This window comes from Acromyrmex echinatior, chromosome 4, assembly GCF_024713525.1.
Source record: "Acromyrmex echinatior isolate Ae372 chromosome 4, ASM2471352v2, whole genome shotgun sequence".
Lineage (NCBI taxonomy): Eukaryota > Metazoa > Arthropoda > Insecta > Hymenoptera > Formicidae > Acromyrmex > Acromyrmex echinatior.
The window spans coordinates 3,226,364-3,249,521 of NC_141855.1; the positions used below are offsets into that span (position 1 = coordinate 3,226,364).

The window sequence follows — 23,158 nt, forward strand, 5'->3', positions numbered from 1 at the left end:
ACAAATTCTTATGAAAATAAAACGGATTTGTTGATATCATATGAATTTTTTATATTTCTTTGATTTAAGATGATTGACACATAAAAATCAAATTGTTATCGATTAATCAGTTTATGTTTTTAATATTAACTGTATAAGTTATATATTACTTAACGATTTTTAAATTAAATTTTTCATTTTTAATAAAGTTTCTTTTTACAAAAGAAACGAAAAAAAGAGAGCTCTCTACCTAGTCAGAAATTGGTCAATCAATGTTTAATCGATACTGATTCAACATCGATTGACGTTGATTCGACTTTAATTGATCAATCTACATTACTAGCTGAGTATTTGACACCATTTACAGTTTAAGTGCTGTGCTTAGAATAAGTACGTGTTTCACTTGTGGCGTTTTAGCCGTTTTCCATTTTCCATGAGCAAATGATCTCGTTGGTTTGAGAGTCTAACGACTTACCGAGCAAGTTTCTGCATCCGCACACCTGTGTCACTGAAGAGGTCTTCACCTGACCGATATATTTCGCGATGCAAAGACGAGCTCGACATCGATCTCGAGAAGCCAGTGTGACATAAGTTCCAGTTACTGCTGCTTGAAATTGTTATTGTCTTTCTATGTATTATATAATCGTCGATCGTATCTAATCTGCGATATCGATGTTGTATATAGAAAATTCTTAAGTGCTTTTCGATTTATGTTTTTATAGTATTTAGAATCATTTTAATCTTGTCAGACTTCGATTATTTATGATGGTTTAATATTTTTTTCTTCTTCCCTTCAATTTTTATTAATATTTAATAAAATATTAAATATTATTTAATATTTTTAAAAAATGAAGAAAAAAATCGTTTAATATTGATTTAAATTTGTCATTATTAGTTTAATATAATATATTAGAGTTATACCAAAATGAATCTATTAATAAAAATAAAGATTGGTTTTAAAATATTTTAATTTAAGAGAAGCGTAGATGTTTAAGTGTGTTAAGTGTGTTAAGGTGTGTGTAATAAAGAAAATGCTCATGAAGCAAGAAATAAAGCAGTTTAAAAAGAAATAAATTCGCGTCGTGTATAACCGCTTTGTTATTTTTTTTTATTTATTTATATCGTAAATCGTAAATTATTTATTACATTAAAGAGTAATGAAAAATTATTCGCAATAGTAATTGATCAATCCATTTTCCTACTAAACCGTCACATTTGTTATCTCTTTTTTAATTCCTATAATAAACTCATTTCTCTCGAATTTTTGTTAAATCTTCTTCGCACACCAAATATTATTCTTGCGATTCCTTGTTATTTGTCGTTATGCGTATATGTTCCTTATAATTCTAAATGATTGCATTTAAGTTTGCGAACAATACTATTTAAATACCGAATTAGAATGTGTGATTATAGATTATCAGTTACAGTTATAAAATTATTTTTATTTTGCTTTAACTGCGCGCATATAAAGAAACGATTCGACGGACGTTGTATAAGCACGGAATGGAAAGTTACTTTTTAAAAGTTAAATTAAAATTAAAATTTAATTTTTGATCAAGCCAAGAGACTGTGACATATCGTCAAGAAGGATAAAACGAGAATATCTGACCTTATGCCAGTCTCTTGGCTCGATCAAAAATTAAATTTTAAACACATTCTGATTTTATTACTTCTTTGGAATATGATTGAGACTTGGCTAGCAGTGCTAGCACATTATTTAACTGATATTAAATTTTAGTTTCAACTAGTTACGTTCTTAATTATTATGAAACCGACAAATCGATATCACATTACATACATACTGTTGATGACGATTTTACTAGCATTTAAAATTTGTTCCTTTTATAACATTATCCCTGTTTGCTTTTCGTTAGATTATTTATAATATTCAGTTTTTTTGTTTTTTTTTTATAGAGAAAAACCCAAAAAATAATCAAAACGTTTACCAATATGAATAAACTATTATTTTTGTGCACTTATACTTGCATCGGCTCATTATGGTTTTTATTCTTTCTATCAAATTCTAAATCTTATTTAGGTCATTTTAATTTTTAAATAATTGTTAACGATACACATAAGCACGAATACATATAAGTAATATTATATTTATAAATAATACATAATGTACAACATCACATGAGATCACAACAAAAATTACGTCAAGTTACAAGATTTTACTTTTTAAAATTGTTTTTTTTTCTAAATATGTATTTTATCAGTAATATCTGTATTTTTAAATAAAAAATCATAAAATTCTTCACATATTAATTAATAATTGTATTTCACACTTATTATTTTCGCTTTTTATTTTTACTTATTTTACATTTTACATTTATTATTTTTACATTCAAAAAGGAATAATTTTAATAAATTTGGGACATGTAAAGTGGGACGAAGAGTTAAAATTTGGAACTCTTTCCTAATTTAGAAAGATTGGTCACTAAGTATATATAGATACATACATATTTATACATACATATAGCCTGCTTTTATTTCTGTGCTTTTATTAAAACTTTAAACAACCATTGACTTCTCTTTTTCCATAGCGAAACAAACACGCATACAGATAACTCACAAACGATTCAGTGCGATTAAAGGCCTCTAAAGGGATGCAAGAGAGGCGGCCGCTCGTTTGTCTTAATAAAATGCGTCGAAGCCACGCTCTTTATGGTGGTTGACTTATGGCCAGTCATCTGGTGAAGCGGCTTTTCTCATGGGGAATGACCTTTACTAGACCCTTTTTTTCCTTCGTACCAAAAAGGTAGTCTCATTCTTCCTTCTCGATATTCACGGATACTCCCCGCAATCGTTAACCTCGTCAGCGGAGTCCATCAATCGAAAAGAAGATGTTGGTTAATGATGGCGATCATTTGTCATCGGGTATCCATCCCTCGGACAATCGCTTGTCAAATTCGAGTTTGTTACAGAACTAGATATTTTTAACAAGGATTTTCGTGATAGCTCATTGTTTTCTTTGAGAGAATATTTAGTATCACGATTAATTTTTTAGAGTTTACAGGAAATACATGTCTACTTAAAATTGATGTAAATGCATAATAAGATTCGATACAAAATATCTTAGAATTCAAACAAATTCAATCTAAAGTTTAAGGTTTAATAACGTTGCATTTAAATGATGATAAAAAATTGCCTGTTTGTCCTGATATGAATTCATAATTCTTATGGAGTTGGAAATAAAAAGGAAACGATAAGTATCGCTTTACAGTGCGTCGACGCCGTCGGTGTGACGTTGATGATTTATCATTTATTTGTATTCTCCGGCAAGAAAAAGTGGGTCTCCCTTGTGACTGTGTAAACAGTGCATTATGGATAAGAACAGGTGAAACTCAAGGTGCCATATTTAACTATGCCGATATCGATCACTTTCGAGAAAGAAAGAACGTTACACGCATCCCTCGATGCATCAATCGATAGTAGATAGAAGCTTGCGTTTCAATTTGTGCTGGAAAAACCTTCAACATCGTGCGTAAAACAATAGATATATTTATGATAAATGATGTTTTTCACTTTATCAAATGCGAAATGTCTGATATACAATTGCATTACATGACGTTAATTGAAAAAGTTTCGCTGGTTACAATGAATATTTTACGTTAGTTATTTTTAAACGCATATTTAATTATTAAAATAAAACATTGACCACATGTCGTCATGACATTGTCATCATGAGTCGAGATAAATTAGATCCTGCGATCGTATCTTCTTCTGAATGTCAAGTTTATTTCTAACTCATCACGCGGACTTTCCTCTTTTCAATTTGTTGAGATGGAAAAACATCAGAAAATGTATATCTAGACTACATTCCAAAACGTCCTCTCCGAAGAAAATTTTACTCGAAAAAATTAGAGATTGAAAGTAATTCGTTACTTGTAACATCGTTATTTTCTTGTAACGGATTGATAAAGACATTATCTTTTTTTGTAACTGTAACGAGTTTTACAATTACTTTTATTGTTAGTTTTTATATTTTAAACCTATTTATGACAATTTATCTTTTAAATCTATTTATAATCTTTGTATATTCTTAATCTTCAATCTTTGGTCAGTATTCATAATTCGTTCTTACTTGAAAATTGTTTTAAGTAATGTTTTAAGATGTTAATATGGCTCTGTGATTTGTTTATGACATCTAAAAACGAATCACAATACAGTATTAATATAGGAACAAATTTTACTGGATACCATCGTTTAAGTTTTACGAAAGTAATGTCACGTGATAAAGGATTTAAGGTTTGTCCTTTATTCCCGCATTCTCTGGTGCATGCGGTGCAATAAGTTGAAGCGAAATAAATATACGTTTGTTTCACTTCAACTTATTGCACAAGTTCAGAAAGTGCAGAAATAAAGGATAGACCATTATTGTATTAGGTGTTGGAATTAATTCGTAGCGTTTTTTAATGAAAGAATGTTATTTATTTCACATGAGCATTAAAAAATACATTAATGAAAGTACTTCCCATCACTTGTAAAACGCTACGAATTAATTCCAACACCTAATAAAAAATATCACTTTAGTCGGATTGCGTTTTAAAATCAAAATTGCCTAGAACTAGCTAGTATATAAATTCATTCTGAAATATTATTATACACAAAGTTCTAGCTCGGACTGGAAAAGCATTTCTTTTTTCAGTTATGTTTTAACGTATCAATGTCATATAGTGTCATTATTTACTGTCTTTACAAACATTTTAACAAAAAATATGACAAAATTTGTAGATTAATCTTGTTTCAATATTTAAAAAGTAATAGTAGAATAACGAATCGTTACTTTGTGAGTAACGGTAATGATAACGAATTACTTAAGTAAATTAGTAATTAATAAATAATTTTTTTAACTTGATAACAAGTAATGATAATTACTTTTAAAAATTCCTGGATAATAATGTAGCATGTCATACTCAATTTATTATTTCTAATTTTGCACCTAGATTTAACACTTCAAAAATTTTTAAATACTGAATTTTTTGTGTAAATTAAAAGAGTATTTCTTTTTTATTATCAAAAATATTATAACTTCTCTGCGATCTTTTAAAAATTAAATCGCAGATTGTCTCTAATTATAAACAATTAGATCAGCAGTTTCCATTCATTGACACGTTGCTTGTTTCGCAGAGGCGGGTATGGAGCCACCGTCCTCTACGTCAGACATCGATAAGATACAACAGCCGGTGAAACTGATCTTATCCAGCACGTGCCATCATGCTTACACGTCCTGCAAGTAAGTTCGCAAATTTTCGTTGTAGTAACTAAGACCAGTCATTGCAGACGAGATAAAGTATACGTGGAACGTTTTTGTTTACTCAGAAACGATCCGGAATGCAAGAATCTGCTGGAACCTGTTCTGAACCACTGCGACTCGACGACGTGCGCGAGGAACGAGTGCATGGAAGCGTTACAGCATTTCTACAAGACCGCCAATCACAAGCATTCCGTGGAAATTGCCTTCTGCCTTTGCAGGTTAATCAAATAGATAGCAATGCTTTTTAGCCCTTTGATTACACAGTTAAGTTGGACGTGGTTCCGTATCTCTGTATACGTACAGTTCGGAATTCGATTAAGAAACGTGAACGTCTTTTCGATGAAACAAATGTAGATCAAAATGATTGAGAACATATTCTTATTTAACAGCGGCAAGATATCGAGGCATAATAGAGCATTTATAAGTATAAAAGAGCTATTACAGTGGCGTTTTGTCTCAAAAGATCTTTATTAGAGAAGCTATTAGAGGGGCGTTTCATTTCAAAGAATAAATTAAAAGGAAACTATTATGTAATGGCACGTAGTAACTAAAGGATTAATTCTATTATCACACTAATTTACAAATTTTAAATAATTTTTAATGCAAGAAAAGGAAACGATTTTTTAAAATGTATTTTGAGTTCGAATCTATGGCTAGAAAAATTCCATTAGATCGAATTTTTAAGATAGCAAGTCAATTTTTAAATATAGCACATTAGTTTTTAATGTAGCATTTCTTTCCGATCAGAATAATAATTATAATTAAAAAATGTCATTCCAAGAGTATATTGAAATAAAAACATCCTAAGCGATTACTGATAGGCTTTAATCGACAAAGTTGTATAAAACAAAAACACGTAACACTTTTAATTTTTTCCTAAACATATCTTATAAAAAAAAATGTTTTAATTTAACTTTCTATTTATATGTCCTTATCTTAGTGAATTGTTAATTTTGAATTATATAAATGTATATACTAAAGAGTACTCTAATCGAGAATTTAAACTTTATACTTCATTTTTATGTAATAAATTTTGTAACATACGTCTATCTTATATTGACTTTTATGTGCTTTTCTTATTACTTTGATTTTTTTTTAATTTTAACAAAAAACTTTACTATATATACATATATCTATTAGAAGAAATGTCTTTTCTTAGATCTCTAAAACCAAACTTAGTGGAAATATTTGTCAAATTTAAGCTTGAATTAGAAAATTACTACTTTAGGAACAGTTCGTATGCTCTTGTACAAAATCTTGTAAATTACTGCTATTACATTTCTGATATTAATAGGTTCATTGTATAACTTGTTCAGCTATATAATTTCTTTTCTTACTTTGTTATATTTTCTTTACACACGCACACACGCACACACGCACACGCGACACACACACACACACACAATAAAACTTTTATTTAATAGATAGACTTACATGGGCTTTTCATTTTTTCTTTTTTATGATTACCACATATCGCTATAAAGTATACTTTATCGTTTTGAAAGTTTATTGCATGCTTCATATCTCTCGCTAAGAGCGTTCTTTTCAGCAGAAAGATTTTTATCGACATAACTATACTGGAACGATTGCTCTTTTCGATTGCGTTCTATCGGCATTGAATGTTTAATTAGCTGTGCATTGTCGTGAGAAAGTTACATTAAAATATTAACGCAGACGCTATGCAAGCGACTATGCCGCGACACAATGCACGACGCAACGTGAATTAATAACAGATTATTGTAACAGTAGTGGCGCAGCTGCAAGCGCGAGATGACGAATCAACTGTCGGCGCCGTCGTAAATTAATTTGGAATTAATCGAAGGACGCGTTGTTAACTCGCATTCTAATTACGTTCGCACACATTCGCGCCGGCGAAAAATTTTTCAAAATTCTGCATATCAGGCAATTGAAGCCGGAGCTTCGAATCGCTACGCAAAACAATGCGTGCCCCGCGATACATATGGCCGAGTAGTGCCCGTTACATTGCATCCGGCATTAAGCGCAGCCGAACCATACCGATATAACGAAAAAGAAAACACGTTTAACTGACAGAAATGCCAGATCATGTTCCCGATGGATCTCTGCGTCATGCATTCAGCTGAACTCGGATGGAAGTAATAATGCGCACAATGCGGCAGAGAATTGCAGAGATGAATAAAGAATGGAGGGGACGCATGATTGCAACCAATTGTTCTTGGTGCATTATGAGAAACTAAGTTGACGTAATAACAAGCCGCAATTTCTTCTATGCATTGATATCTTATCATCGCGATCTTTAATATTCTTTATATGTATAAAAAAAACTTTCATAATGTATACAGGTTAAAATTTTGACAAGTAGGAACATTAGCAAGTTAAATGTAACATTTACTATATTTTTTTAAATTTTAAATAAAACAAGAATTTAGTCTTCTCTTATGCTAATAAATTTTTTAATCGGTTGCAATAAAATTAAAGATTGAGAAATTGTTTTTAAAATAAGATTAGTAAATATCATAGAAAATTAGTAGATGAGAAATACGAAAAGGAAGAATTAATTTATATTCGTATATTTTGCATAAAAATAATCAAAGATCTTAATTTCAAGAATGTGAGGGAACAATGGGACTTTCGTGATTATTAAACTATTTTTTTTAATATTAAGCAATACTACGATCCGTACAGCATCACATTGTGCATACAACCCAATCTTATATTAATAATAAATTAAAATAATATGAAACATGGCTATTCAAGTCTCGCTGGAGTAGGTATTCAAATATCTTCCCAAAAATGTGATTTTATGAAGAAGAAATAAAAAATGATAGTATCCATATCTCCTATCAACAATATATTTAAAAACTTAGTTGATTATTATTTTTCACTTTAATATATGGCAAACTGTAGACGTTCTTGTAATAAATTCAAAACATCTAGAATATTATTCAAATATTTTCACTTATTTTCAAGAGCAGCCAACAAAATGTCATCTACCTATCTAAAATAAAACGGTAATCTGAATAGTAATTTGTTGGCCACTTGTCCTATTTTAGATTCCCTTTATGATTTCTAGGTGTTTACTCTCTTCAAAGGCGTTCCAAGTTAGTAGATAGAATTTATTTATGTCTTGCATTAGATAACTCAGTAATAATTTTAGTATTTATTTTATTAATTTATTTTATTTTATTAAGTATTTATTTTATATCATTTAAGATGATCATATACATATAAAATTAAAGTTTATTTTAGTTATTGAGACTATTGTTTAAAGCAAAAGACACTTAGCAAGACTCGAATAGCTTTTGTTTCGTATTATTTAAATCTCATATTATGATAACTGCATTTTTTTGCAAAATTACTTCACGCTCATAACAATTGAGAGAAATTATTTCGCAGAAATTGCACGCACAAATTTTTCCAAAATATCAAGTGGGAAATAGAGGCGAGTGGAGATCTCGCAATGACAATTTCGATGAAATTTTCGAAGCAACCGTAATATTCCTCTTGCGCGAAAAGCTCGTATTTTTTAACGAGCCTACTTTAACTTTTAAGTAGCTTTTGGTTGCGACACAATGCGGAAACTTTCCGCTTCCGTTTCATATCTTATTCTTATCCCACGAATCCTCGTTGCAGTCTTTTACATAAAATCTTCTTTTATATTTTGAAATAAGAACTGAACGACTGCGAATAGGAAAAAACTCGGGTAAATAAAAAAAAATACGCGTCTGATTAAAAGAACGAGAATGCACCACATTCATCTTTTATCAATCATGCTATAATTAACACACAGTTTGCCGTTTCTCGGTAAAACACTAATTCTAAGTACTATAATACTTGGATTGCATTAATTAAAAAATTAATCAAAAAATGAAGTCATGAATTAATTATTATTATTTTCATTCCTATATCGTATATTTCAATGCAATACAAAAAAACTGATTAGCTCTTTCAGCTGAAGCTAAAGTTAATTAATAATTAATTAAGCTATTATTAAAAATATTGGTATATAATCATTAATGCTACATAAAATAATTTTTACAAAATATTATAATGATAATTTTAATATTTGTTTTGTTATGCTTGCTTCATTCGATAAATAAATCTGAAGTAAATTTTAATGTCTGTTATCTATACGTGTAGTGCAAACTTTATGTTAAGATATTTTTCTTTTAACATCAATTATTTCTTGTTTTGAATTACAGTCATAACTTTGTTGGAGTTTACTTCTGTATAAATAAAAGTGTGCTTTAAAGAATTTTTTAAATAATTTCCTGAATCTTATTATATACTCGTCTATGTTTTTCACATTGCAGGAAAACGGACAACAAAAAGGACGAGTGCATAGTGGCGCAAGAGAAAATGCATCCAACTTGTGCGCAACGCATAGACGGTGCCGAAATGCCAACGTGTCACAGTCTAGCCGAGACTTGCAAAGAGAACAGGAGTTGTAGGTGAGGCAGTGCGTCATATTTACGTTTTTGAAAATTTGCATGTTTTTACATGAACTATCCATACACAACGGATTATGCGCAAATGTAGAAATATTGAACGAAAGGAAAATCTCTGGAAACGTGTAGTAAATTTGACTGAAACAGGTACACAAACAGGTGCATGTTTTAAGAACAAACATTCTTAATATTAACAGATATAAGCTTTAATATTAATAGATATAAGACGATCATTTCAACATCATCATTTTACCATAACTGTATAACCAAATATAAAAGTTTTTAACAAGGTTTTTAATAACTGTTAATTTTGTCTTAACAAAGATACTGTTGAATATGAAATCTCTGTGAGATAAAATAGTTTTTTCAATGCATTAGCGGATTTATTTAAAGCGATACTCATATACATGCCGCCAAATCTAGAAGGTAAGAACATATCACTTCATCGCTCATAGTCCTGCACTTTGGACGGACGTCCTCTTGACTAAGGAAATATTGCATTAGCGGGCGTATAAATCTTGTTGAATCGCGATTTAACTTTAAAATTGAAAAAGTTCCGACAAAACTGCGAGAAAAAATAAGGGACGACGTGTTTGCGGTGTTTAATCGGGTGTTCCCCTGGTTTACTTAGCGAGATAAGATTGCGTCGTTCTAATTGGACATTATTATTTACGTGTCAATTTTGTTCCCGTTTCCATTGCATGGTTTTCGCTCGTTGCGAAGAATTTTACAAAAAAATATAAGGACAAAGGTAGAGAAATTTTACTTTGTGCGAAAGAATTAATTTTTTAAAATACTAACTTTTCATGGAAGATATATTTCGATTTAGCATTTTAATCGATAAGTATCATAAAATTGCTTGAAAATGTTATTAATTGAATCTTATGTATAACGTAGTATACGAATATTAATTAACACGAAGAATATAGAGTTAAAATTGCATATACAATATCTGCTGTTTCCCTCAACGGAGCAGAATGTAAACTATGATCAAACGTTTCAAAGTAATGTTGAAAGATTAATTTATTAAAAATAAATATATTCTATTCTAATATAGAAAAAAAAGTTTTGTAAAAATAATTATATTCATGATTATAGTCTAGCAGATTATAATCACGAATATAGTCATTTTTTAATATATATATGGTTCACAATTAAATTAAAAAATTACTTCCAATCGTTTTTACTGTAACTTGTGTAATTATCGGTAATTATTATGTTAAGTTAAAAAATAGTTAGGACAGTTAAGAACAGTATTTCCTTTCCTGAAAAATTTATTTTTTTAAATTGTGTTACTTTTGAAGGGACCTATACAATGATATTAAATAATATATTTTTTTATAGAGTACTAGTACATATATATGTAAATTTGAAATTGATATAAGTCTTTTGATTTTTACTTTATTTTAGTACAAAAAAATTAATCAATTTTGAAATTATTGAAATTGTTTGCAAACTTTTATTGTATATTTTTCACTGTTCATGAACATTATTGGATATGTCACAAATTATGCAGTTATTGTATCTCTTATTTAATGATAAAATTTCAAATTCAATAACGAAAATTGAAATATTATGTGCAGAAGTAAAATGCACTTCTCGTTAATAAATACGTTCAAAAAAATAACGTGGGTAACGGGAGATTGAAATGGACGAAAAGGAGGTGCAATTGTGAGCGATGGAACGTGTGCAAGCGCGTCGCTGATCGATTAAATTAAAACACGCGTGCATGCACGCACGTACGTATGCATGGTCAGCGCTTTAATTGATTTATCGCCGAGGATGAACGAATCCATTTTTAATTTTGCTATTTAGAGGTATCTATATGCAACTTGGAAAAAACGATTAATTGCCGCAGACGCTTTGTGAGTCAAAATGCATTTGCGTACTTCGAAGTCTCTCTATAGTATTTATTTAAATACTTTTTTAATGATTGCTTAAATGCGTCTATTTATTTTTATAATAACAGTTGTTTGCAAATAAATCACGGAACTTGCAATTAACAGAATCAACACATTGCTCTGAGTACCATGATTAATTAAATCATTTTGGTTAAATTATTAATAATATTTCTTTTATTTTTAAATATTTCACTACTTGACTACTATTAGTATACAAACTATTATTACCTTTTTTATTTAGAACTTTATTTGATATAGTTTTTTGGCTTTTAATGCAATATGTAAGATGTATAACAGTAACATCTCGTAATTGAACGACTTATTAAAAGTTATGTGAAGAATAAAATTTTTATTGTGTGTGTGTGTGTGTGTGTGTGTGTGTGTGTGTGTGTAACAACTTTTACGCTATCGATTGTACGTTTATCTATTTATTATTTATTCAATGCAAACAGTGTTAAAAACTTCGCTAATGAACTTCAGTGCTTTTTGAATTTAGACACTTGTTTGACTAATTTAACTCCGTCATTACCTTTATTTTAAATATAAATGAAAAACATTGATTTCTACGTTTAATACAAATGTAGTTTAATAGTATCTACGCTATGATCTTATTGAGAAATCATGATTGATTCAGATTAGAAATTGAATTTGCATGCGTGTTTCTAAATCTAATTATAAAAAATAAAATAAATTTACGATATTAAATCTCATAGAATGCTAAATAAATTTATTTTAAAATAAACAATGCGTTTCTACTTATTATTTAAAGTATTAAACATTATTATTCTATATGTATAATACATTTAACAAAATAAAAAAAAAATTTATGTATAATGTCAAATAATGAAAAACTTAACTCAATCATAAAGTAAACGAAAATAAAGAAATTTACAAAATAATAATTTTTTTATGTAAAAATATGCACGTTTTAATTTTGATCAATTATGCAAATTGTTATAATTAAAACATTAAATACTGTAATTGAAACGCTTCTATGTAGAAACAAAGCTCATGTTTTATCATATTAATATTTATGTATATATTTATTAGCCATATTATATGTATATATTTATTTGCCACATTAACAATCCCTGTGATCAATGAGAATATCCGCGATTGGTCATTGTTACAATATTAGCCCTTTTGATCATCTAATATTAATATCACTATGTAATGGTCACACAGGTATACAATTCAATGATTGTTACAGCATCACTTATAATTATTAATCCCAAAGATACTTTAGAATACCTTTTTAATTAAAGAAATTATCTAGAAAATCAATCAATTAGTCAATTAAATCTGTTGTATATTTAATTTATTAGACCGTCATTTATATTTACAGATGATTATTGATGTTTCAATAGAAAGTCCATGTTTAATTAATATACGAACATCAGTCTTTCCACTTTGTTTACTGTTAGAAGAAATTAGTAAATATTATTATCTGCTTTTTGGCATTTAGTAAATTAATTTTCTTTTAATGCGGATAAATATATATGTTTTGACATTATTGTAAAACTGGCTTGTCGAATGCAACAATGATTACGCGTAATTAGCACGAAAATATTTATGATTAATATGTAATTCGCATTGATGTATAATTATATTTAAAAAATTAGCGTAAGTACAATTTTGAACAAAATAAAGTTTAAATCTAATTTTGAGGTTAAAGTTTAGTAACTCTCGATTGTGTAAAGAGTACTAAAAAGTACTAAATAGAAAAAAATCAAATTTAAAACCTCGAAAATTACATTCAAATTTTATTTCATTTAGAATTGTATCATATTCGAAATTGTACTACCTTATTCTATTAAATATACCCATAATAATTTTCTAAATATAATTGACTATGCATATCAATAATAAACAATCTTTGCGCCACTTACGAGTAATTATTACAGGGTTCGACATACTAATTTTGTCATAATTTTAAGAATTTTTTTGGCAGCTCTTATAAAAAAAAATAAAATAAAAAATTCTTGAAGTATTATGCAGTTTACTTTGATTTATCTTTCAAAATGAATTATATAATATTTCAAGAATTTTTAATTTTATTTCCTTTAAAAAAACCACTCCAAACTTAATTGATCATCTATTCTATGTAATGGATATCCTGGTATCTTTATTTTTCTAGACTTAGACTAGAGTATTACGAACAGAGTTGCGCGGTCGACAGCATGACGAAGAAATGCGCCGGACCAACCTCCGAGTGCAGAAAAGCGATGCTGGGCATTTTGGGTACTGAACTTCATACTAATTGCGCTTGTAAGGGCACCGAACTTAACCAGCTATATGGCTGTCTGGGTTGGCAGCGGCTTCTCTGGGTGAATCCTTGCGTAGGTAAGCGGAAAATTCTGGGACATTCATTACTTACTCGCGTTAAGGACTCGGTAACAACAATTTCGATTAGGAAAGTTAGGAATCGCTTTGCGATTCATTGTTCTTTGATAGACAACTGGTACAGAGAAAAAAAATTATAGGAAATAATAGGTATGTTGTAAGAAACATGTTCAAGGTTATTGTAAAATTTCACCTTATAAAAGTACGATAAAAATATATGAAAGACAATAAAGCAATACAATATTATTGGTATACTTTTTTGAGACTAAAATAAAGACTGCTACAAAAGAAATAACTATTATTCTTTAAAACAGTTAACCTACTTTGGAAATAGCAGGTACACTTCAAGCAAGTTATTTGAAAACGCGGTAATCTCGAAATCGATATTGAATCATCCGGATTAAATAAAAATAATTGCAAGCTGCACACTATCTGATATTGGAATGTTAATTAATATAGACTGATAATATACTGTTCCGATGTTCGATCGATCTTCACAAATGTGTATCTCACACAATTCTATCAGCATAAAGAACGATGTGACGGTATTCCATTTTTCATTAAACGGCATTTTGCAATAAATTCTTTTTGCATTTATTTATTACGCATAAAGGATATATTTATTTGTTATTATTTACAGCAAATGAATATAAAATATTTAAGTAACAAAATATGATCTTATATTAATAATTTTGATCTAATAGATTTTTGTAATTTTCTAACTTATTATTGTTGATCATTTCAATAAATTAGATTAGTAAATTAAACTTGCAAGGAAAGGCTGCGTTCTGCTCATCACCAATTTTGATCAAACAGCATTTGCAGTAATGTTAGAGGAAGCTACCAAGAACACATCTGCAAAGCCATTCCTGCTAATTGACTTTGGAAGCCGAGTAATGAGTAATTAAATATATATCTAGTAAAAATTTAGAAATAGTCTAATATCTCGGAAAGTGTGCATTTTTTTAGAAAAATGTCTTCGATAAAAGTTGTAAGATTTAAAAGAATGTATTTAACATCGTTAAGATCAAATAAATTTTTTAAAATGAAAACTCATTTTTCATTACATATTCTTGCAGCTCATCTCAACAGTTCTTAAAACACTATAATAAAATTTAACAAGAGCTTATTCTTTTTTAACTAATATGATTTTAACTTTTACAATTATATTTAACTTCTAATTTACTAAAATATTCATTAATGACAAATTAGAAAATTACAAAAATTCGACTGGAAAATTACTAAAGAATTTACTTTAGTGCTAATTTCTATTCTGTTCACCGAATATATAAACATTATAGTACATAATTAGAACAGACAGAGTTCTATGATATTTTGCCGATGCGCTCGGCATGATACACTTCTAAAACGCAGTAGGAGATGCAATTTCTTCGTATCTAAATGACTTATCTACCGACTGAATGCAGTCCATTGCATTTGCCATGCTTTACAACTCAACGAAGTCGAGAAAGATCGATAAGAGCTAATCTGTGTCGTTTGTTCGACCAATGTAATTACAATTCTGCGCGTGGCATCACCATGTAGTTGCACAGATCACCATATCGCAAATCTAGTCTTTTCCCTAAGTGTATCATTCTTTTTTAAATTATTCCAGAGGTAAAGAGAATTATTTAATCAATCGTTTAAAATACATGTTTAATGATAAATGTAAAAAGTAAATGTCTTATTTAGTTATTTCTAGTTTATAATTTGACATTGAATAATTTGTAATTAAATCCTTAAGATCCTTATTGCAAATTCTATTGAGATATACAATTTGTTTTAAAATAGAAGACTCAGTCATCGCCGTTTTGTGGCGTATTTATAAATATAATACTATTTATAAACATAATCTATTTCGTGAAAATAAAAGTTGCAGTCGTCGCTGCAGCTCGTAAAATATTATTACGCGCATCTTATGTTCCCTATTATTGCTGTACGCGTCTCGCGAGAGGAGAGGCATGCGGTGCCCCTTGAAAGTGTAATCACCCCGGAGCCCCACGGAGGCTGAAATATTTCACAGCAGCTGCGCCGCCGGCGATACGGGACCGGGACTTTCCCGATACTTTCATACTTCCACGTCGGATGACTACACGTGTACATTCAACTGCAATTTTACAGGCTCTCCGTTCGGCACTTTATATTGCTTAGCGGTTGTTATTTGCGGCCACACGTCCGTTTCCTGGTGCGCGGCACGACAGTGAGGGAGAAAGTATTAAGCCCAAGTTACTCCGAGGCGACGATTCCGATTCAAGTCGGCAGTTTTTTTGTTCTTATTATTGTGCCGTGAAATGTTGTAAGTTATAGACGGAAAGTGAAAGCACATCCCAGCATGGGTAATCATAAAACATAGAATCGTGAATAATTTTTGCGAAGAAGTTCTGCAATAGTTATGAAATTTAATCGACGGCTTTCTAAATGAATAATAATAATAACAAGGAGCATATAAATCAATCGCGAAAATAATCTTTATAAATTACAATTATAAATGTCTAAGGAGAATTATTTCAATTAATTGGTTACACGTTTATTTAAACATCGTTAATGTAAACATCACAAACAGAAAATAAATACCTTATTTCCTGTTTAAACGTATATCTTATTATAATTGACGTTTCGGCCATTTTGTTGGGTCATCTTCAGTATTTAAATTAAAACGATTACATTTATAACTCTATTTAAAATAATTGTAACGTAAAAATACATTTTTTGAGACTTAAGCAAACGCTCTCATCCATTAATTCCAAAAGTTCCTTAAATTTACATTTATATTTGATCCATGTTATAATAATCTTCTCGTCTTTGTTGCTAAAATTACTCGTCGCAAATGATTTCCACAAACAATTTAACGCCCGTTAAACTTTTCATCAAATTATGCCCATAAGAAAAGATTCGAAAGAAAATCATGATGTTCTGAGTACACAGAAGATCCAATTCCTAATGGAATATCTAAAAGATCTCAATGAAAATTCATTAATTAATGGCTTTGCCTTCGTTGCTCATAAAATATATGGAGATGTTAATTAACTGTATTGTCTGCTAGCAATTATGAATGACGAAAGAAAATAATTAAATTAACAATCGAAAGCATTTCCACCAGGAAATTCTGTCAGACAATTAATAGAAAGACTAACAAAAGGAAAGGGAAATTTCTCTAAGTAATAGAGGGGATAAACAGATAAGTTTTATATGTAACATTAATGTACATTATTAAATAATCTATTTTATAATTATTGCAACTATAAAATATGTACATTAATTCTACATATATATATAAAACTCGTCACCTTTATAGTTGCTATCAGATATGTTTTCATTTTAAGTAAAAAATCTGTTATTTGTATATTACCTTTCAATGTAATTCTTAAGTTGTAGTCTGATTCGTTTACAATGCTCATGAGTGTTTGTCCTTGTTTGATAACAACAAGAATGAAATGATTCCAAGAGCACTGTGAGCATGAATCGGACCGCATCCTTATTCAATTTCGTTCTCACATCGTTTTGAGAGGGTTATTCTTCTGATTACAGTGGAGTCGCAGAAGGACTACCACGCGCGTAGAAAGCACCATCATTCGCGAACGACAACAGCGAAGACAACGACGGCGGCCGTCGCATCAACGACGAGATCACCGGCGAGCACGACGGCGACCACCGCAGTCGAACAAGTGGAAGATAATCAAATACCGGAAGTGACGAGGTGGCCGACCACCGAACCCACGGAAACTTGGGAAATCACAACCACCACTATAAGCACCACTCCGAGCACCACCACAACTACCACGCCGACACCACGTGAGTGGATAGAGTACAAACGTATTCAATGATTATCAATTTTCTATGTAATATAATTAATTTGTTACGTAATACAATTGGTGCATAATACATTTGCTATGTAATATCCCTTGATTCTGTCGGGATTATATCGAGCATTCTACTGACAAATTATTAATTACTTTTTCAGTTTGATTTTTAAAAGTATGGAAATATTGAAATAGCTAACACTAAAAAATAGACGATTTTTACAAATTAAACTCTGAAATACATTTTATACGTAATATAAACTTGTTCCTCGTAAATTTTATCGTAACAACAATTTTATCTGGAACTTAATTGGTTATTATATATTTATTACTGAAAATTGAATTTATCGTGATATCTTTGAAAGTTCACTATTTTATTACAATGCTAAGGTTTATACATATATCATCATATTTTCATAGTGCTAATTTTTTAGCAGATATTTATTTTTTAAAAGATTTTAAAAAATTTTAAATTTTCAAATTCTTGTTTCTAATTCTTTTTTATCATATTTATATGTCTTATACATTCTATGTATCCTATATTATTATTTTTTAATTTAAGCAAACTGATTTTTTGTAAATAAAACTGTTTATTACATTTTTTATAAATAAAACTTCGTTTATTTACCAGTAGCTTAAAAAAAAAGAATTTTTAATCTCTTTCACATCGAGAAGCAAATTAGATAGATCGCCTCCGGGTGAGATACGTTGGAAAAAGAAGTTTATAAAGGACTGGAGAAATAAACTGGCGAAAAAGACAGCTTCTCACGTCACTCTCTTTGTAGGCTTCTGCGTGGTTCAAAGGTCGAATACACACAGTCAGCAATACATAAGGGAAGGCAAGGGCAAAAGGGTGAGTCACTCGCAATCTCCCAAGTCTCTCGCGATCGCCGTCGCGACGCAAAGCGCTCACTGCCATCACCCTCAAGAGCCGATACTCGCAAGACAAAAAAGAAAAAGCATGGATTTTGTGAAACCTTTTCGTGAACGTCATACTAGAAAGCGTGGGCGAGGGTGTCAGCGAAAATCGGATATTTACTGCACAGTGCATAGTAGCGAATTTTTACTGTAAAGAAACGGAAGAGGGAAAGAACAGGAAATCGCCCACGACTTCTTCACGACTTCGCGATGTATCTCTTTAGCTCTTATTATTGATGAGAAATTTCCTGAATTTCTAAGAATAACTTAAAAAGCCTTAATTAATTGTATCAAGAAAAATAACTATGGCATTTAATGTTAATTATTTTTTTTTATCTTTACTAGATTCTATTTTGACAAATTTGTCGATTAATGAATTAAATAAAAATTGTTACCTGAAGAAAATATATTATATATAGATAAAGATAAATATATACATAGATAATAATTTTTTGTTGTAATTTAAAATGTGATATTTAGATAGAAATTAGTGTCATATATTGGGGATGCTCTATACAATACATTATTCCTTTTATATATAATTCTTTATATACACATACTGAGTGTATAAATAAGTTTCCAGGGTTAATTTTAAATAGTGCTAACAAATACGTATTTAAATTTTTGCACAATTATTTTTCCATTAGTAAGATTGTCTATCCTGTATTTTGAATTTGATATAACAATTCATAGTTAGAAAATCTACATTTTTATTAATTTAATTGGAAATGAACTCTGGGAAAATGCTGCTTTGGCTGCTTCACTATTTTTATCGTGAATAAAACCGTCACTCAAGCAACCAGAATAAATTGTGAGACTTACACTTATCAGATATTAAAGAAGAAATGGTAATCCAATTCTTTGAATTAAATAACACATTTTTATTTTTAACTTTCATGTGTCAAAATGTGAATTAATTCATTTCTACAATTCTCAAAGTAATATTTCCATCAAAGTGATACGATATTTCTCTTGTTCTCTTCCAAAATTTTCCTTTTTTCCATTTATTTTGAAATTTTCTTTTTCATAAAAAAATTTTGTTATTCCAGATTTTATTATTTTAAGAAGTCACACATTTAAATTCTTTATTTTAATAAAGCATTTTGGAAGCCTTATATTTAAAACATTTATTTTAAACATTTATTCTTTTTAGAATTAATTTATTAATATCCTCTCAGATTGAACAAATGCTGTTTTAATTTAGAATAAAGAAACAGATTAAACACGATATTCAATCAAATTGATTACAAATATATCTTTAATAATGATAAAAACAAACAGCAAAGAACATCTCTTAAAAATAAAAATCACAAATGAATCAATTTTTACTGTTAGATAAATTTCGTGATTTTTAGTACTGACAGTATATGTCAGTACATCACCTATAAGATGTTTTATAACGTGAGCGTACTTCAGAATTGAATTCAAAGCACAAAAATAGTACAATACATTTTTATATAAACATTTATTCTTTTTTATCTTCTTGATGAGAATAGACTCGTGATGTCAACGTTATTCATGTATTTTACGTGAATTACGTGGACAAAAATTCTTTAAAATGATATCCATATGTAATGTGTTATGAATGACATGTTATCAAAATATCAAAATTTCGACATGGTTTGCATAGAATAAAAATTGATACAAATTTATTCACATGAATTCCATGTGTATTATTATCTTCTAGTTCTATTCCCATTATATTTCATCATTAATTCTACGTGGATTATATATGTATGTAAATTAAAATCTATATGAAAGTATCTATGTAAAATTCATGTTGAAACTTCGAGGAAAATTTATTTCGATTGTGTAATAAAATTACGACGTTACATTTATGTGGATATCATGTCAATAAATTTTTATTTATATGCAATAGTTTACATAAAATACGTGGATTCAACATCACGAACGTGTTTTCATAGAAAAAAATTGCGAAACTTATTTATATACTTATAATAAGTAACAATTTTTATACTTCAATAATTTTTATACTTGTGGCTGTCATTTTTGAAATATATATGGGTATAAATATTGATTGGAACGTATTTTATTTACGCAGCTTTATCGTGAAGACGAGCCCGAATGCTCAGAACTGTGTGTCTGTGCTGAAGGTGAACAACTCGTTTGCAATACCTTGTGCGTCGAAACGTTACCCTGTAAGACAGATTTCGCTTTCTACAATCATGAAGCACCAGCCTACCAAGCGCATCGAGGTCCTTGCCTTTGTTATAGCGGCGGCTTTATATGCATGCGGCCTTCGCCCGGTGAGTAATTATCTCTCAGATAATTATGGTGCCATTAAATTACAGTAGATTATTTAAACAACACTTTCATTGAACTCTCTACAAACCAATGACTTAAATGCTATTTTTATAAGCTATAATATAGATAATTATGAGATTATAGTTTTGTTTGCTTTATAAAATTAATTAATTAATTAAAGTTTAATAGAAATATCTTATTCCATATTTTTTCTTGTACAGACAAAATTTAGGAATGTTTTTATAATAACCAATTCAAGAAATATAAAAAAATACTTATATTAATAAATGGGGCTTCTGCTACTACGTTTTATATGTTTACATTAAAATACTTAATAAATGTCTTTTCTCTTTTTTTTCTGAAGTCGACCGTGGTTTGATTTTACGACGATTTTCAAGTAATCCGACAGAAAACGATTTCTCTTCTCACAATATAATCAGCATTGTATTATTTGCGCAGACACATATAGTATACCGCACGGGGTTTTCATGTTCCTGGGATACAGCGAGAAGGATGAGACCTTATTGAAGCAGTACAACAATGTGACCGTGCTGGACGCGGTGTCATCTCTCGATAATTTCATGAGAAAGGAAGTCAATAATCAGGTGAGGCGTTGCCGTCACATTGTTCCTATTGATCGTTATAATCTCGACTAGATGACACTTTGAAATTGTCACTTGATTAACACCGTACGCGCGGCTTACAGCTCGATGGAAATTTCGCTTAAATTCCAAAATCGAAAGATTGTCTTGGCACAATCTGCCACAAATTCAATGACCCAGAAAAGAATTTAAAATCAGTCGATTATTCCGAGGTTTATTACATCTCGCGTCGTTTCGGCGGCGAAGGAAAGCGTTCTGTGAAATTCCCAGAATGCAATTAATGCGCAGCATCTCCGATCGGCGCGTGAAATCCCGATAATGAGAAATGTCAATAAGAAATGTAATGACTCGTCAAACTGCGCGTCGATTAAAAACTAAATCGGGCTGCGCGGAATTTAATAAAGTCGCCATAATTGTAGCGATGAATGACGCGCCAGTGTACGTATCTACCTTCTCAGATCAACTCTCCCGCATCTTCCATTTACAGACAGTATGCACACTCTTCTTGTACAATGCGACCCGAGAAAACGTGATCGCAGTGGCACGACTCGGGACCGACAATCCACCCTTAAATAGCAGCCAGGCTCAAAGTCTGCAACACCTGCTACGCGTCAAGGTAAGCGAATCTCGAATGGACCTTTTCGCACTGCATGGAGAAAATTGAATACCTTGGTGCGAGAGCTAAATAAAGCCACAAAAATTTTTGAGAAACCGCGAGACAAAGGAAGACACACTTAAGAGAGACAGAATCTTATTATTCTATTTATTACCTTTTCCAAAGCCTCGAGTAAATAGAGTTTCAGTCATTACTTTTTTAAAAACTACATTAACACATTCTGAACTTAACGCGACGTACTATGAGCGCTGCATTTTTAAAACTTTGTATATTACAACGTATGTATTGATCTAAAATATGTATGTACAAGACTTATACTTAAATAGAAATATTTATATCTTTATTCGTTATCTTCTTAATTATCTTACTCTACAAGTACTTTTTTATTCAATATAAATGATATAATATTTTGAATCTAATATGATATCACATCTAACATGATGCAGGATGTCTCATAACTCGCGTGAAGCAGTAAAGCGGATTAAACTAAATCAAGAAGTATCATTTTGCAAACTTCGCAATGATTAATCTTATATTATGTATGCATAGTATTTTTTTAAATAATTTGTTACTTGCGTGAGATGTATGATTCTAATTTCCCAACATTACGCAAAGAAAAATACTGTACGCAAGTAACAATTATTTTGTTTTAAATATTTTTATACAAAAGTTCATATATTCGCAAATTCATTACAAGCATTAAATTTATTTAAAATATATTCTGAATTTACTAATAGTAAGTTTGATTCTTCAGCCAAGATCATTAAATTAAAATAAATTTGATTTACTTATTATATAAAGTCGATCAATTTTTGACTAATTTTATAATATTCTTAAAAGATTTTAATGAGATAATAATTAATGAAAATCCCCGAATAAATATGCATTTGCATAAAAAAACAGGTCAATCTTACAGGCGTATATGATTGCTAGGATCGCGACGAGATGTTTGGAGGTGTGCTTTACAAATGACATAACAATTTACATGATGTCGCTCCTGCGAAGCCAATACCGTTCATATATAGAGCACACTTCTAAATAGAGCTC

The 23,158-nt window shown here is 29.9% G+C and overlaps 1 protein-coding gene across 2 annotated transcripts in view; it reads left to right on the forward strand.

The window, feature by feature from the left end:
- Gfrl (Glial cell line-derived neurotrophic family receptor-like) overlaps positions 1 to 23,158 on the forward strand; it is a 354,141-nt gene that overhangs the window by 305,713 nt on the left and 25,270 nt on the right. For both annotated transcript variants that reach the window (XM_087405786.1, XM_087405787.1), the window contains exons 8-16: positions 5,113 to 5,218; positions 5,305 to 5,457; positions 9,532 to 9,669; positions 13,705 to 13,910; positions 17,439 to 17,702; positions 18,496 to 18,563; positions 20,691 to 20,895; positions 21,353 to 21,498; positions 21,983 to 22,111. In XM_087405786.1, coding sequence (XP_087261912.1) covers positions 5,113 to 5,218; positions 5,305 to 5,457; positions 9,532 to 9,669; positions 13,705 to 13,910; positions 17,439 to 17,702; positions 18,496 to 18,563; positions 20,691 to 20,895; positions 21,353 to 21,498; positions 21,983 to 22,111 — 1,415 coding nt within the window. The remainder of the gene's footprint in view (positions 1 to 5,112; positions 5,219 to 5,304; positions 5,458 to 9,531; positions 9,670 to 13,704; positions 13,911 to 17,438; positions 17,703 to 18,495; positions 18,564 to 20,690; positions 20,896 to 21,352; positions 21,499 to 21,982; positions 22,112 to 23,158) is intronic.